Source organism: Siniperca chuatsi, linkage group LG5 (genome assembly GCF_020085105.1).
Source record: "Siniperca chuatsi isolate FFG_IHB_CAS linkage group LG5, ASM2008510v1, whole genome shotgun sequence".
Classification (NCBI taxonomy): Eukaryota; Metazoa; Chordata; class Actinopteri; order Centrarchiformes; family Sinipercidae; genus Siniperca; species Siniperca chuatsi.
The window spans coordinates 17,179,841-17,196,771 of NC_058046.1; the positions used below are offsets into that span (position 1 = coordinate 17,179,841).

The 16,931-nt window shown below is 38.7% G+C and overlaps 1 protein-coding gene and 1 long non-coding RNA gene across 3 annotated transcripts; one reads left to right on the plus strand and one right to left on the minus strand.

Moving 5' to 3' along the window:
• Positions 1-328: 328 nt before the first annotated feature.
• LOC122876875 (arrestin domain-containing protein 3-like) lies at positions 329-5,615 on the minus strand. 2 transcript variants are annotated; one of them, XM_044197744.1, is made up of 7 exons: positions 5,426-5,615; positions 5,173-5,326; positions 5,019-5,088; positions 4,484-4,631; positions 3,842-3,944; positions 3,470-3,735; positions 329-3,264 (listed from the first exon to the last, which is right to left on the minus strand). In XM_044197744.1, exons 1-7 carry the CDS (start codon positions 5,438-5,440, stop codon positions 3,166-3,168), a joined length of 855 nt encoding a protein of 284 aa, XP_044053679.1. In that variant the 5' UTR covers positions 5,441-5,615; the 3' UTR covers positions 329-3,165. The 2 variants fall into 2 exon arrangements, with proteins under 2 accessions (XP_044053679.1, XP_044053678.1); XM_044197743.1 differs by having other exon boundaries at positions 5,173-5,615.
• On the plus strand, positions 5,596-6,640 carry LOC122876878. The gene is made up of 2 exons (XR_006378145.1): positions 5,596-5,734; positions 6,266-6,640. It is a non-coding gene; the product is annotated as an uncharacterized LOC122876878 (long non-coding RNA).
• The last annotated feature ends 10,291 nt before the right edge of the window (positions 6,641-16,931 follow it).

Here is a 16,931-nt window from a genome sequence, read left to right on the forward strand (position 1 = left end):
TGTGGGTTTGTCTAACACCTGTCAAATACATCACAAGCAGGGATCATGTGAGCTAAACATTGCACTGGAAATAATGAGTATGTGGAATCTGGGAAAAGTGCATCAGTACGCCTGGGTTGTGTCTACAGGTGTGAGGATAAACATCCTTGAAAGCACCCGAATGTTGATGTGAATCTATATTTTTACAGAAATGTGTGTAAGAATCCCTTACCATCTTTAAATGTTATTCTGGTAAGCAGTTCTTAGGAAGAGTAAGACATTATTTATATTTGACCTTTCAAAACCAGGATTACTAAATACTTCATAGTTACAAAAAATTACAAATAAATAAATAATTACAACAAACACATTTTATTGCCATTTGTGTCAGTGCCCTAAATCATGACTTGGTTTATTATATTACAGCTGAGTATAGTACAATAAATAATTTAATGTGATAGTCCACAGCCTGTCACCTTACACACGTGATAGCAATTTTATCATCAATTGTGAAATATGTGTGATAGTGGTAGTCAGCTTTCAGCTCTCATTTGACAGGTTTGTGGCATTTTGTCAAAAAGGGGGGGAGGAAGGTACAGAGAGTGAAGCATGATGAGCAAAGCCTCCAACTAAGGTAGCTCCTCACACTGTAACCCTGTGCGTTGCTGCCCCCTATAGCAAACCAGATGGACTGCACCATATTTGCAACCAAGACAGTTGTAAAAAGGGCAAAAATAAAAAGTTGTTTTTTTTTAATCTGGTAACCCTTGGACAAAAAAACGTTAAGAAAAAAAACATCTTGATGCAAAACAAAATTTAATTTCACTTCATCTAGAGATTACATGTTTATCCTACTGCAATGCTAAGACAAAGGTGAATACTTAAAAGTCCATCTTACAGAAAGACAATGAGTCTCAGTGCATTGTGACACAATAATATGACACACCCAAGACCTGAGAGATCAGAGGGAAGGCAGCAAAAGCAGGGTTTTTCTGGAGAGTTGGGACATGTTCACTTTAAATAGTGGCATTTCCAACTGACATAAACCAGCTTTTCAGGCACACAGACAACAGTAAATAGCTGATGCAGTCAAAACACCTTCAGCTCTGATGGACCCACTGTTTTGGCTACAACACATGGCACAAATATGACGGTGAGACAGTGAAGGGTTTACGTACATTTACTTTAAATGTAGCATAAAATTATTGACACCCAGTTCAGTTGGTGACAGGAAGAGGGCCCAGAGGTGAGAGAGACTGTCCGAAAAAAAGAGGCACTGAGGTTAAAGCCTGGCAACAGCTAAAGCTAGTCCGTATGCTCACCAAATATGGCTATAGTAAGCATAAGAGCTAAATTCCAATACTGGAAATTTGTTTCATATATTAAACAAACACATACAAAATTAGCATTTTCACATTGCAGCAATATGAAAGAAGCAGCCTGAGATGATGTGAACCTACATTTGAATCAAATAATGAAACTTCTGTAAAGTCAAAAGTCTGTAAATGGGTTAGATGTACAGAGCTACTCTCAACTATTAGAAACCAAAAAACAGCCAGTGACCTGAAGTTAGTGAATATTAACATACTGGCTCCCTTAAGAGTGAGTGCCAGCTGAATAGACGGCTTTCCTCCAGGAAATTAAGCTGATGGTGTTCTCAATGACACATAATTAGGCTTAAAAGAGGGAATTTAGTTTACACGGTTGCAGCGTTTTCTCTGCTGAAGAGAGCAAAAAAGTAATTTGGTGCAAGGTACTGAATCAGTTCAGCCGAGCATTCAGCTGTTTGCATGGTAGGTCTTTGTCGTCATCATCATCATCATCATCATCATCATCATCATCATTTAGAGCACATTTACCCTTACTGTGCCCAAACTTCTAATTTATAGAGTAAAATACTTCTCTAAATCGTTTACTTACAAAACAGTATGTACATGACAACAATTAATATGTTAAAAAGACATGAAAAAATAAAAACATAAACTTATACAATCATATACAATAATACATTCCAAATGACTTTTTTCATTTAATTTACAATAGGTCAAGGAAGGTTCTTGATATTATATTTTTTAGGACTATCTGAGACAACCCCTTGAAGCTGTGATTTTACATAAAGTAACATATTTTCCATTTAGGCAAGAACAGGAAAATCTTATCTGAATGTTAACAGTGTACAATGGAATGTCGATAATAATATCTTTGGTATGATGTAAGCGGTAATAAACTTCAAACTGTAACACATCTTTTCCCCCATGCTTCAATCTACTCAATCGTACACTGAAACAAACTAGATTTCCTATAGATGTCTACAATAATCCATATTGAATACTGCATAGATAAAACACACAATCAGAAAATTGAATGACAGCTTGTCAGTGGCAGTATGATGCTATAAGGCAGTTTCCACAAAGCAAGCTTTGCGTCTTTGATTTATATTTAATATATTAAAGAGTAATTTGCTGTAAAAAAAACAAAAACAAAATAGCTTATATACTTATAAATCTGACATGACATTTTTAAGTTTTCTCCATTACGTTGATATGCTGACATAGATGCAATTTCTTGTTTAAGGAAGACTTTCTACATTATTGAAATTTAAACTTTTCACTGACAACATAATACAGGTATTAAAAAGCTGACAAAACCAAGTGACAATACGGGGGGACCATGTTTAAAGAGAGTGACAGTTTGCAGTTACAGTTCTGAGTTACTGTTATTTGCTTTGTAACAGTAAATATGGAATTAATTTACACTGTTGAGGGTACAATAATAAAATAAAGCAAGGCAAGAAAGCATAATGCCTGCAGTGGTAAATATTAAAACACGCGGAGATATGGAAAAGATCAAGTAGTACACAATAAAATAGATAGAGATAGAGTTTGACTGTGGGAAGACTAGAATTAGCTGAACTGAAGAGTACTAAAATGAGCAAAAGAGATGAAGAGACATCTTTAAAAGTGTAATTAAACATACAATAGTGATGTTTCAATGTGTGTTGAGCTGTAAAAATTTAATGCTCAGTGGTAGAGGGCAGGTGAGCCTGATACAAAAACCCTGAGAAATAAGGCTCTCCCAGTAACAAGTCAGACTGAGAAATTACAATATGCTGTCAAACTGAAAAGCATCCCACCATCATGTAATATTAGATACATCTGAAACAATTCAAGATGTTCACGCATTTACTCACAAATAAGGAGGGGGATGAGTGTTTACAGGGGTGTCACACAGGATGATGGGAAACAGCACCGTAAGGTCAGGGGAAGCTGTTACACTAAGGCTCACCTATGGGAGACACAAGAAAACAAGATACACAGACTTGAAATTCATCATGAGGCTGTATTAAAGAACTGGTTGATAATCCAAATTCTAAACTAACATCAGGTTTAGATGCATTTAAAGTAGCAAGTTAAAGCTCTCTGAACAAGTGAATGGTTTCTTCCAGCATCTTATAGCTTCCGCACTATCAGAGTCTGTCGTTGGTACCAACCTCAATAAAGTACTCAACGTCCATGATGCTGCAGTTAGAGATGCTGAGCGATGCAGACAAGGGAATAGTGAGCATGATCACTGTGTGCACGTCAGAGGTGTGAGCACTGACGAGCTGGCCAGTCACTGACGCAAAGCTTTTGAAAATCATCCTCTTGTGGGCCTTGTTGTGGGTGTAGAAAACCTGTTTCTGTTGCAGTCTCACCTTCGGAGTAGCTCTTTGAGATGAAGCGTTCCTAAAGTAGCAAATGATTTTCACAGTTTCTCCTGGAGGAAGCACACACACAGTGTTTGGATGTGGTTATTTTAATACAAATTTTCAAGCTTGATGATAATTTCATTTTACAGATGGGTGGGTGGATGGATACAGTACCAGGGATGAAGGCTTTCTTCTCTACACTGACTGTCATTGTGATGGGACCCGAGGCACACCACAGGCAGCACAGTGTCATGTTGTTGGAGCCTGAGAGAGGAGCCTGCAGAAAAACAACACCGAGACAGTGGCGCAGCAGTTTAAATTTAATCAGTTTATTTCTTATCTCATAAAATAGCTATTAAAGCAAGTCTTGTCTGGGCAATGCAGGTAACCGCCCCAGGACTCAAGATCTCCAGGAGCCCAGAGAGCTCCAGGCTTACTGCTGCTTTGTTCCAAATCCATACTACATACTAAATGTATACAGTATATATATATTACATTTCCTTTGTGCATTGCATTGTGGGACAATAGTGTCCTCATCAACAACACACGCAACGAGACCTTGTCTTGAAAAAGGTTTGTGTCAAAATCTAGTTTTCAGACTTTAATTGTTTCAGTGGTATGCTTACATGTTTCCTGAATTATTGTATTCAATCAGATTATACAGCAAACCTGGGGCCAAGTAGAACTCCAGTATAGAGAGACTGCTCACACCACCCAGAGAATGGGAAGAACATGGGGGTTAATAAGGACCCAGCAGCTCTTTTTTTTTTTGCCCTCGGGCCCCCTGGCAGGTTAACATGGTCATGGATCACTTACCCGCAGCTCTGGCTGGTTGGTATCAGTGTGGTTCACGAAGTTCAATTCTGTCACAAAGTCCTTGGACATATGCCAGGGTCTGTTGATGCCCACTGTCAAGGTGTACGCTATTTGTCCATGAACCCCACGGAAGGCAGATGGGAAGTCTCTGCATTGATAAAAAAGATTTGTTTTAAAGTGGTAATAATAAGATGCTGATGCAACCTGGAGACAAGACAGACAACAGCAAAAGATTAAAAAGGTTCAACAAGCTCAAAGAGAAAACTATAACTAAAGTAATAACTAACTATACTTAAAGTATCCAATGACCTGGTGATCACATGGTAGAAAACAATATTGGTGTACCCTGGATTTAGTTATCAGTCTTGCTTCTAAATAAATATAGTTTTTATCTCCTTAAAGTTTATGATGATCAGTGCACATCAATATATCTTTATCTAAAGTAGTACCATGTGACCCTCAGGGATCTCTGTAACAGAAACAAGAAAAACAAAGACACAAAATCCTTCCCGATATGGAAACTGCTCATACACACCCCTGTGGGAGCTGACATGTAAATGGATACACATGCGTGCCAGGCTGAAATGTTGCTGTCCCACCAGTAGCTGCAAGGGAAAGATAAACTGAGTGTCTCTACTGAACAATGACTGATTGTTTGCAGTGCTGCAATGTATCTAAACGGTGCATACCACTGTTTCCTTGCACGATAACGCTTTTTAAGTTAAAGAAGTCCAGTTTTGCCGAGTAGTGTCTTCGCCTCCTCTCTCTCCCTCCTCCACCGGTGGACCAGTGGACTTTCGCCTTTCCTGTCAGTGCCATCGTTATCGAAGTGATCTTCGTCTCCTTTGTGAGTTCGAAGGAAATGTGTCCTGTCATTGGGTCGCCACTGGAGAAAGTATTCCTATTATTTAAGACGTTGAAATTGATGTTGAAATTCTTTACCGTCTGCTGTAACATCGTTGAGACCCAAGTTAAGATTAAAAAAAAATCTTCTGAAAACAAGATATTCTAGTTTTAGAAAAAGTTTCCTTGGTTAATGCTAACGGACAAGCAGTCACCCATTTAGGTATTAGATGGTTAAAAAAAATAAAAACGGTGCCCCAAACAGTAGCAACAAACAGTGCATTTAACTGATGGCGCAGGCGCAGAACAGCGCCGGAAGATGCCCAACCCTGATTTCAGGCGGAGCCAGGGCCCTATGCCCAGCAAGGGGGAGAATCAGCGCGCCGCACAAGACTGACGAAGTGACAAGTAAGTGAATGATATGTGAAATATATTCTGCACATTTCACTGTCATTTCTGTCACATTCCAAAATCTATTAAAACGATTTAAGTTGTCTGATATTAGGCTACATACTTCATAGCAACTCACTCCGTAGGCTAGTGCTAGTCTACTTTTCTCTATGATATTAGCTGCAAAATCAAGAAATAGTTGTAATAGTAAAAAATGCATTGAAAAGCAATTCAGTTATTATTTAATTACAAAACACATATAGTGACATGTAAACATCAAGCTCTTTGCAATGTATAGGAGTTTATTGTATTACTGTATATGCTATTGTATTACTGTATATGCTATTGTATTACTGTATTTACTGTATTATTTCAAGAATAATATATATTGTGAATACTGTTGGCATATTTTTCAAAGCCTAATCTGAATAAAGGTTTTACATGTAAATGGACAAATCACAGATTCAGAAATTAGTGACGTTACAAATCTTATTTCCTTTGACAAGAATTATATGGAAATGTATGTTATGTTGTCTTGTGTGTTTCTAGATAGATGGTATTCTGATGACAAACTGGTGACTGGTATTTTCTAGAAGAGTATGTAACAACTTGGTGGCAGAGATTGAAGGCAATCAGCTCAACGACTGTACTGTATAATATGTGGGATCTGTTCTGCAGGGTATTTATCTGATGACATGAATGAACATGATTTGTTTCTTGCTTCCTTTCTGCATCTGTGATAAAAAATGAATCCTCCTGTTCTGGCCTGAGGGTAGTGCCTAGTGAGTTTCTAAATTTCTGAATCATTTTATCTCAACGCTAATATGTTTTTCTTTGAAAACTCTGTGGTAGATTTGGAATATCACAAACTATATGCTCTTTTCAATGGGTTGTTTTTACCCAATAAACATTTCTAAAACATAATCTGTTCATAATCATTCTCATGAGAAGACAGAAAATGTGTAAAACATACTAACATATAAGACTTTGGTGGCACAATTTCATATTTCAGAAGTACCCATGCGGATGGAATGGCTGTAAATGATCAAAATTTAGGTCTTGGAAATGAAAGTCTAGATGCTGGTGGATGAACTCCCAAAGCACCTCATGCTGTAGGCTCACTGAAACAGTGAAACAACCACTTAAAACCTATTACTGCTGTAAAAGAAACAGGATTCTGTGTATCCAGTGTTGCTGAATTCAACACTGAAAAGGTTTCTTTCTTTCTGCTTTGCCCTGCAATGAGCCAGGACAACGGTCCTAAATTGTGTTATTGTAGTTTAAAAATGGCGTGTTGATTTTGTTTGTTTGTCTCAAGGGTTTTGGTTTTATTTGCCCAGGTTTTGAGATATCCGTCTCGAGATTTGTGCCACCACCCCAATACAATGGAGGTGAACAGTATGAAAAAAACAGATATGTCTCTTTCCAAAATAATGTCCCTGTTATTGTGAATAATCCACATAACACCCTATCTAGCATTTCCATAGGGGCTCTCTTGTAGAAAGTAGTTCCTGAACTGTGTCCAGTGAAGTCTGAGAATTATCCCGAGGAATGGGGACATACCATTACCACAAACAAATTCCATTCATTTACATCGTATTGGCATCCCAGGGATGAAAACAAAAGCTATATCCTTGGTATCACTAGGGGTAAGTGAGAAAATATGTCTTTTTCTAATTTGGGTGAACTGACCCTGTAATTGTTTAACCACTAGATGGCCCTAAATACTTTAGTCTGATGCTCACTATGTATCATACAGTATAAACCATGACTATAGAGAACTTGCTGAAAACATAACTAGTCATTTCAAACCCAAATGTCATATTTCTTTCAAAAGTACTCTTGGAATAAGCTCCACAGCGCATTTTAAACATAATGTTTTGTAATGCTTTAATAACAAGTGGTTTAACTGCCCTTTGATAGGTTTATGGTACACAATGCAGCCATAAAATGCAGATAACAACCCATTAAAACTGACAGCACAAGGCATATAAAAGCTCCTGGCACAAGTTAACTTGGCCACATATCTATTCATACCTGCTGTCTTGCTCTATTTGAGAAGGAAATAGACCTGCCAGCAGTTTTCTCTAAAGTATGAGATTTTCTTTGGAGTGTAGTGAGGCACAACATATTGTACAAATGACTTGTCAGAGATTGTGTAGAGATGTATGGTAGCCACGCATTGCTTACTATACCAGACTTGTCCTTTTGGCTGTGTGTACCTACTGTATGTCAAAACATATTTAACTCACAGACAGCTGTCACAGGATGGGGTTTTGGTAAACACTAAACCACACAGACAGCTTACAATATCCACTGCCAATAGATTAAGAGCACTGTCAGTAGTACACGTTTTTAGCAGGAATTCAGCTTAAGAATTTTGGGAAGTTATTTCAAAACTATTTCCATTACACCAAACTTAAAGTACAAAGTTTGTAAAACCTCCACCACTTGTTTTATGGTTCAGGTTCTTTGCTGTGTGTTTATATGTGGGACTTTATCAAGTTAAATGTTTGACAAGACAAGTGTGTGATCAGAATCTTGATGTAACATTTTGAAACAGGAAGAGCTCAAAGGCAGAGGCTGCTTCAATCAACAAACTTTAATCATCATCATCTGTTATTCAATCTAACTGTCCATTAGCTTCTCAAAGACTTAACATTCAGGCTTATAAACAGTGGAAAGAATTTATTGTTGCAGTGGTACTGGGAGACTCAGAGAGTGACTCGTGCAAAGCGGCATTCACATCAAATCAACATCCCAGCTGTTTTGCAGCAGGGCCACTCTGACGTTGTTAAGGATGATTCATAAGTTTAGCTCATTGATAAGCTGTCACATAAAGCACAGGCAGCCCTTACTTCACTAGCTTTTATTCACTTTTATCCATCAAAAGTAAGTAAGAGTAAGGGGAATAAGAAACAATTAACAAATTGAAAGAATGCATTGTGGGATTATAATCCTGTTGCCTTTTTGCCTCTATAGTTGATTTTCTGTTAAATAACAGATCCTGAGCTTTGTGTTATAGTGCGACATGAGCCAAGAGTCCTGTAGTGAATCTTTTCTGTGCTGTGAGAACACTGGCTTCTGAAAGGTAATACGTAGTGTGTAATATGTAGAAGTCTGATGTAGATGAGCTTGTTTGTTGTTTGTTTGTTTGGCACATTCTGCGATCAAGTAAAAGAGTCTTAGCAACATGATCTTTTGGATCTACATGTTGGACATTAATGTGTGTGTGTGTATCTTTGGTCGAGTGCACTCACACACACGACCATTTATAATAGGCTTTGGCTTTAGCTGTCTCTGATAAGGGCACCTATCAGGTTTAGTTGAGCTCACGGTGACTTGACTTTGCGTGCCAACTCAGTAAACCAACCACACACACAGTATGACGGCTGCACACACACATATACACACACCTATCTCTCCATCCATCTCTTTATCTCATAGATATCACGTTGTTAATTGGCTCATCCAGACGACAGCGGCTGGTATTTTGATCTAGCCATGTCCACTACTGGTGGAGTTACATCTAGATGAAAACTCTATTTTTGTTTGTCTTGGTTTATTTATTTTTTAAGCTTATGTTGTTTTGACATTTTTCATGTGAGCTCAAACAAGCAATTGCTCTGTTTTCCTGTCATTATTTCACCCCTTGATCACTCTTCAATCTTTGCGTAACAATTTATATTTTTACTATGTCACCCAATTATAACTCTATTGTTTGTTGTACCGGAATAGAGTAGACATTTCAGCTTATCAGATCTAAATCCAAAGTGAAGTAAAAGAACCCAGAGGATAAGCCGCGTTATTGATCTGTAGTTTCTACACACCGCCTCTCTCTTCTAGTTAATCCACAGGGTCAGCTCTAATGACATTGAGGAGCTCCTCTGGCAGTCGGCACTGCTGCCATTTGCAATTTAGATAGAGGGAAAGGAGGAGAGGAGGAAGTCCATGAGGGTGAAAACGAGGAGGGAAAGTGAAGGAGAAGGGAAACTGGAGGGCGGAAAACAGTGACAGGGAAAGGCAGTAAAAGCGATGATGGATAAAAGGAAAAGACGGAAGAGGGACAGCAAGAGCATGGGTGCGCTGCAGGAAAATGGTTTTGGGAAGGCAGAGATAGAAAACAGAGTAGGTGGATTTCAATGACAGAAAGTTAGAATTTTAGTGAGAGACTGCTGATTGGATTATGTCATGTCTCACAATAAATACCCATAATCAATACATATGGCAACTTTTGCTTAATACATAAAGGAATGGTTTGACATTTTGTGAAATATGCTTATTTGCTTGAAGTTACCACCAGTAGCCTGTTAGCTTAGCTTGGCAGAATGACTGGAAACAGGGGGAAACAGCTAGCCTGGCTCTGTCCAAATGGGGGAAAAAATCTTGCTACCAGCACCTCTTAACTTCACTAATAACACGTTATATCTTGTTTGTTTAATCCATACAAAAACTAAAGTGTAAAAACAACAATTCACTGTTTCACATGGGTTATGTGCCAGACTATTTCTTGGCTGGGAGCAGTGACTTGGTGACATCAAGACTTCAGGATATAGTCCTGCACATAACCCCCCCCGTAAAAAGGCAAATTTTTACACTTCAGATTTTTCATTAAACAAACGAGAAATAACATGCTCATTAGTGAGTTTTAGAGGTGCTGAGGTGGATTTTGTTACCTTCATACAGAGCCAGCCTTTATGCTAGGCTATTCTAACTGGCTGCAGTGTGTATTTACTGTACACACATGAGAATGGTGTCGATTTCAAGAAAACAAATAGGCTAAAGACCGTTTCCCAAAATACTGAACTATTCCTTTGACCAAGATATGCAGGAACCTTGATGTCTCATATCACTGATGTGAGTTTCAGAATAAAGCATTTTTTGGGTGCTACCCAAACTAAAATACTATAAATTTTGTGTTTGATATTTGAGTCTTCCAATAAGGAGTATGTTGAGAGGAAAGGGTTAACCGGGTCAGATTTGTGCAGTTGTGCAGTTATGTGCTTTTTTTTTGCACCCGCTAAAAGAATTCCTGCGGCCAAACAGGAAGGCGCAGAGGGAACAGTTGGCAACCCTAATCTTGTGCAGATCCTCTGATAGCTTTCTTCTCCACAAACAATGCAAAGTTGAGGAGGCTCTGGAGAGGTGATGAAAGACCCGACAACCAGGCAGAGCCAAGCTCTTTGTCACCCTATGACTGATCAACACTCACACATGTTCATGTAGTGCCAGGAAAAGATCATTTTTAGCTACTTCTAAACATTCATGCCTCCCAATGTTTCAGTTCCTCCATTGTTTCTTTTCTTTCTCCGCGTCTTTCCTTTTTGCTTATAGTATCTTACATGTAAAATGTTTTTGCTGTTTCTCTTTCAAAAGCACAGTTGCACAGATGTCCAGCATCTTATAAGAACTCTAATTTTCCTCTTTCTTTCCTCTATCATTTGTTGTGTGTGTGAGAGAAAGAGAGTATGTTTGTCTGTCTGAATCCATGTCTTGTTTGTATGTTAATTCAGTCTGTCCATCAAATAACTGTTATATACGAGTCAAACAATAGGAGAGGACCTGTTTGGGGTTTCCTGAAAAGTTTACCACATGATGAAGTCAGAGTGAAAGAATTCTTTTTTAAAAGAGCATCACAGTTCGCTCACTCTGTGGTCAGACTTTAAGCTAATACTGCTACCATGATGTCATTACCACAGGGCCAATACTACAGCTAATGAGTCAGGAACAGTATGGAGTCTTGTAATGAAGTCTGCATGTACAAATCCATCTCTATCTGTCAGTCAGTCTGTCTCTCTCCCTGTGGTTAACACACAAACACCCTGACACAGTAACACTATGGAACCGCCAACCCACATGTTATATTAATGTCTAAAGTTTATGTCTAAAGTAGTGCTCCATCTCAGAGTATAGGAGTTACCTCAGTAAAACAAAAGATGTGCTTTGTTCCATCGTCAGGCTAAATCCTCCCTCAGCAATTACCGTTCACCTTCCAAAGACCTCGGCAAGGAACAGAGCAACACTCTTTCTTTTAAAGCAGGCAGTGGAGCATGAAGACACAGGCGCTCAACAGGCAATGCCCGATCACTCTTCCTTTTCAGCTGGCTATACTGTAAGCTTTGAACAAAATGTAATGATTCTGCTCTTCTGTTAGTGTCTGCAGTGTTTTTTTTTGTCTATGTAGAGCCTATTTGGTGTCAGATTTTGATTTTTGTGAAAAATAATTGATATTATGAGTGAGTATGATAAGTCGGTATTTGACTATGATTGTTTAGCATTTAAAATAAAGCTAAAGTAATAAGTGTAAAGTAATAAATGGTATGACATGAAAGCAGAGAGATTTTGATGCACAGACAGACATATTGGAATAATTTGAGGGTTTTTTATGAGTAAATTCTTTAGGCTTTGTGTAACTCTTAAGGTACAGGGTAATTTATTTATCATTATACAACACAAGGTTGTACAACGAAATTCAGTATATATGTATATATCATACAGTTATTTACATAAATACATACACATACACTCAGGAAATAATTCAGTGCATTTTTTGAATTTGCGTCTGGGGTAATGTAAGACAGCAAGAAGATAGTGAAAATAATAATATGGTTACTGTCTTCACATAAAATGTTCGACATCTGGAAACAGTGTCCATCCACTTTGACTGCGCTTGAGCACAAAGCACCATTGATGTAAACACAAAGTCCGTCTCCACTCATCCCACCGGAGTCTTGAGCTCCTTCAGCTTGGAATACGGTCTGCCTGTTGAGTGCTTGATCCGGGGTGTTGGTGGAGCAGGTCTCTGCAAAGATGTGGGCACAACAGTCTCTGATTCCTGCTGCTTGGCCAGATTGAGTCCCATTTCGTCTAGACCGGACATTGGCCTAGAGCAATCTTAAATCCAAACTGGGCCAGCATGGCTCCTATCCCGGCTCGTCCTCTCCTCCCGGGGCAATCACACAGCACCCGCGTGGTGTCTGGTCCGGTTGATCTGGCTGGCTGGATTGTCTCAAGGTCCGCTGCTCTTTAATTCAAATCCTGGCTCCCTTTTCCACTGATGACGATGATGTATTTCATGTCATAGGTAATACATTTTTCAGCAATAAAAAAAAAAAAGATAACAGATAAAAACAAAAATATAGCGGAGTTTGAAGGAGCTAGCCTACAGGCCGCAGAATCTACATGTGCAGCTGTTGCCAAATCTCCTGATCCAGTTGATTTGAACAATTTTGGCTTAGCACTTTAAATTAAGTCCAATCAGACATCATTCAACAATGTTTCAACAATAAAGCCGAATAACAATTTAAAGCAAAAATGTATCAAGCTTGAAGCAGCTACTAGCCGCTGCATCTACATGCACAACCATTGCCATAGCATATGTAGGTAGCAACAGTAACTGTCACTTTCACTGTCACATTATTTCCCCCAGATATTATAATTGCCAATTTTAGCCTAGATGTATAGAGGTGTGAGTCTGTGTATGATGCCCAGTGCTTCACCCATGAAAGATGGATCTTTCAAATCAATGTCATGTGAGCTGACAAACTGAAATTATCAAATGATGGTGGTGCTAGATGAACAGTTATGGGATCACCAAAGTGATTACAATTCATCCTGAGAGGAACATGAATGTTTGTACCACATTTCATGGCAATCCATTCAACATTTCACTCAAAACTACAAAAGTCAACCTCACGGTGGTGCTAGAGGTAAAGTCATTAGGATTTATGTTGGTACCATAAATATCTGTACCAAATGTCATGGCAATCCATTTAATAGATGTAAATACATGTCACTTAAAATCAAAAAACTGCAACTTGTTGGTGGCCCTGGAGGAACAGCCAGGGGATTACCAACGTCATTAGGATTCTTCCTCTGGGAACCATGAATGTCTTTACAAAATTTCATGGTCATTCATCCAGTAGTTGTTGAAATATTTTAGTCCGGACGAAAGTGATGGACCAACTGACAGACCAACAGTGCCTTTCATAGAGCCATGACACTAGCATGGCTAAAAATACATTTTTTCCCAGATACTATAATTTCTCTCGAGCCCATTTTACCCTATAGATGTGTGAAAGTGTGATTCTGTGCATTATTCACCAATGACAGTCAATGTGAGATGTTAGAAATTTATTTGATTTTTTTTCATGACCCGTGGCAGCAAAGCTTCCTAGACTGCACTGAATGGCTACACGAATCTTTGCTTGTGTGTGTTTCCCTACACACACAAAAATGCAGGTACAAAAAATAAGCCCACCACCCTCTAAACTCACATCATCATCACAGCTTGAAGCATTGCTGCTGCAGAATTGACTTGAGCTGTCCGGCTGTTTCAAAACAAATCTTCCAGCCTATGACGGAGATCCTTGAAATCAAATCCAGTTGATCTCCCACTCCACTTTATGACTCAGTGAAGAAAGAGACGCCATCGGTCAATTCCACTGTAGTCCCGACTCTTACTCAACTTGTACTCATTTCCTGTTTAAGCGCAATACAACTAGATCGTATTATGAGACACTAAAACACCATAAATGACAGGTTGTGATAAAAAATTTAAATACCCGTTTTCCAGGAAACTGCCTGTGATATATATTTTTGTCCACATGATGTATGTTTGGGACCGCTCTCTCTTCCTGTCTCTCACCACACAGCCACTGTTGCTGCTGTTGTTTACATCAGGGCCAGGAGGCTTCCAGATGCAAAGGGTCTGACAGTCTATCAGTGGAAGAGGGTAGTTAATATGGACACACAACCTCTGTCCTGACCTTGATGCAGGACCATCCATCATCTAGGCTTAGAGAAGGGATGAGGTTGAGAGGCGTATCCAGATGGAGGACACTTTAACCCAGGTTAGAGCCTCTACGTCCTAGCCAGTAGACAGCCTCTGTCCTGACTTTTCTGAGGCGAGTGGAGTGTGAGGAGAATGAGTGCAAGAAAAGGCACTATTCTGTGTTGTGCCTTGTACTATACTGGAACATGATTGTTATCATATAATAACATTAAAAATATTAACATGTAAAATACATTAGCATATTTAAAACACAAGTATAATTTTAGGTTTTCTCAGTTATATGCTGTTAATTGCAATTGTGACAGATTTACATGCGTATGACAAAATTAAAGATACAGTATTTTCTAATCAGGTTATTCAAACATCTCAGACTTAGATTTGAAAACAACTTGACACGCTGACACATGGTCAGCAAAAATGCATCAGTCCAAAACTATCAATACACTTAATGCTATAAATGTTACTTTTACAGAATCATATTAAAGTAAAGTGTGTAGGATTTGAAGATTTGTGACTTTAGTGCCACCAGTGGTAGTACAGAAAAAGACACAGTAGCAGACAGCAACAAACACTTCCACCACTGATGATAAAAAGGCTGAAAGCAACACAGATCAATTTATACCTGAAATGTCTAAGTTTTCTACAAACAATAACTACATCATCAGATTAATTTGAAAAACGCTATGATCAAATGAAAATTTTACACATATGGACAACTGAGAGCTGGGACAAGACAGATGTGGATGTCTTACATCCACTTTCTGCCTTTCTGGTTGTCCTCTTTAAAACTTTATTGTTAACCGATGCATAGTGTTCTTTATGATAACATGATAATCTATCCCTTGTCCATCACAATACAATCAACCCAACAGAAAAACTAAAATGTAATGCTCAAGCTAGCTCCTCCTTACACTGTAAAATGTAAACCTACATGAATTGATTTTTGGCCACTTTTAGGCCACATTGACATATTATCACTTGATAATTGCAAACTTGTTAGCAAACAATTGCCTATTCAAAGATCCAGCAGATACAGAGCAACATTAGCATTTATTTGGAGTTGTGTTTCTGGCCACCTGATGGATGTAAGTCCAATATTCACTCTCTTTTAGCTCTGTTTTTGATCTCTACCAACTCATTGGAATTAACTGGCTTGTTAGTAGCGAACTAGCTACTCACTAACTTTGTCCGTCTTCTGTTTGGTGCACGACATTTAGTGTTTAGAGCTTTTTCATTGAAAACGGCTGCCTGCCGTGTCTGGAAACGACACTGATAAGAGTGGTGAGAGTGAACCAGAACGGTGTTCTGTTCTGTTGTGGGCCGGAAAAAAAACAAAACAATGAACTGAAAGATGTAGAAAAGCTCCATAGAGCTGAGGGGGACTGCAAAGTTGGTGATAATTCTCTGTGGCTTCATCACTATGTGTGACCCCTTTTACATACAAGCAGTCATTTGATCTGTTAGTATAAAATTATTGATTATAGCAGCTTTAATCTCTATTTATTATATTATATTAATTAAATGAAATATTTACCCACAAATATTACCAAGATGTTAGGAAAAGAGACAATATCTTGCATGATAAAAGCAAATCTACAGTGAAAAGGAAATCCAGGAAATTGCTACATCTCCAGTAATGCTCTGACCTTTTAAGTGTAAATGCAGGCAATAATACATGCTATAGAAAGTACAGAATGTTTTGTCACTTTGTTTTCATCCAAAGACTCATACAATAAAAACAACACTTGACACACATTATTAATTTTGCCTGGTTCTTGTGTGTGTGTGTGTGTGTGTGTGTGTGTGTGTGTGTACAGTACTGTCTGTTCTTTCACTTACGCATGTACTGTTTGGAGAAGTCTGGCTTTGGGTCATCTCAGTATTACAGATCAGAGAGTGTGCTTCTGGCTGGCGGCATAAGAAGTGCTGTTTCTTCCCCCCACACACACACACTCATCCAATCCCCACTCCCTCATTTTGCTTTTTGGGTAGCACTCATCTGCAGCCTTATTACCCAGAGTCCTCGGCTGCAGCCCAACCGGCGCTTCGCTGCTGGAGTGTTCTGTTAGTCACATCAGCACCCAGCGCACGCTCAACCCAGCTCAGATCATCAGGACTTTCACCGATGGAAAACCTGCTCAGAATTCAGAAAAAGGCTGTGCATACATTTAATTGTGATGGAGTTTTCAACCTCGGCTCAACTGCTCTTTTTCTCTGCTTAGTCCCAGGATGAAATGCTGTTTCATCTCACCAGTGTAATTAACCGAATGAAATCAACAATACATAAGAAAAGTCTATTTTACATGTTCAAATCAGGATGGCTGGGTTTTTTGCCCTTTAGGTATATATTTTAATCATCATGGCAAATAATGCCTATTTAGTGGTGATTACAATGGCTATAGGGCTTTTGAGTTTATATTT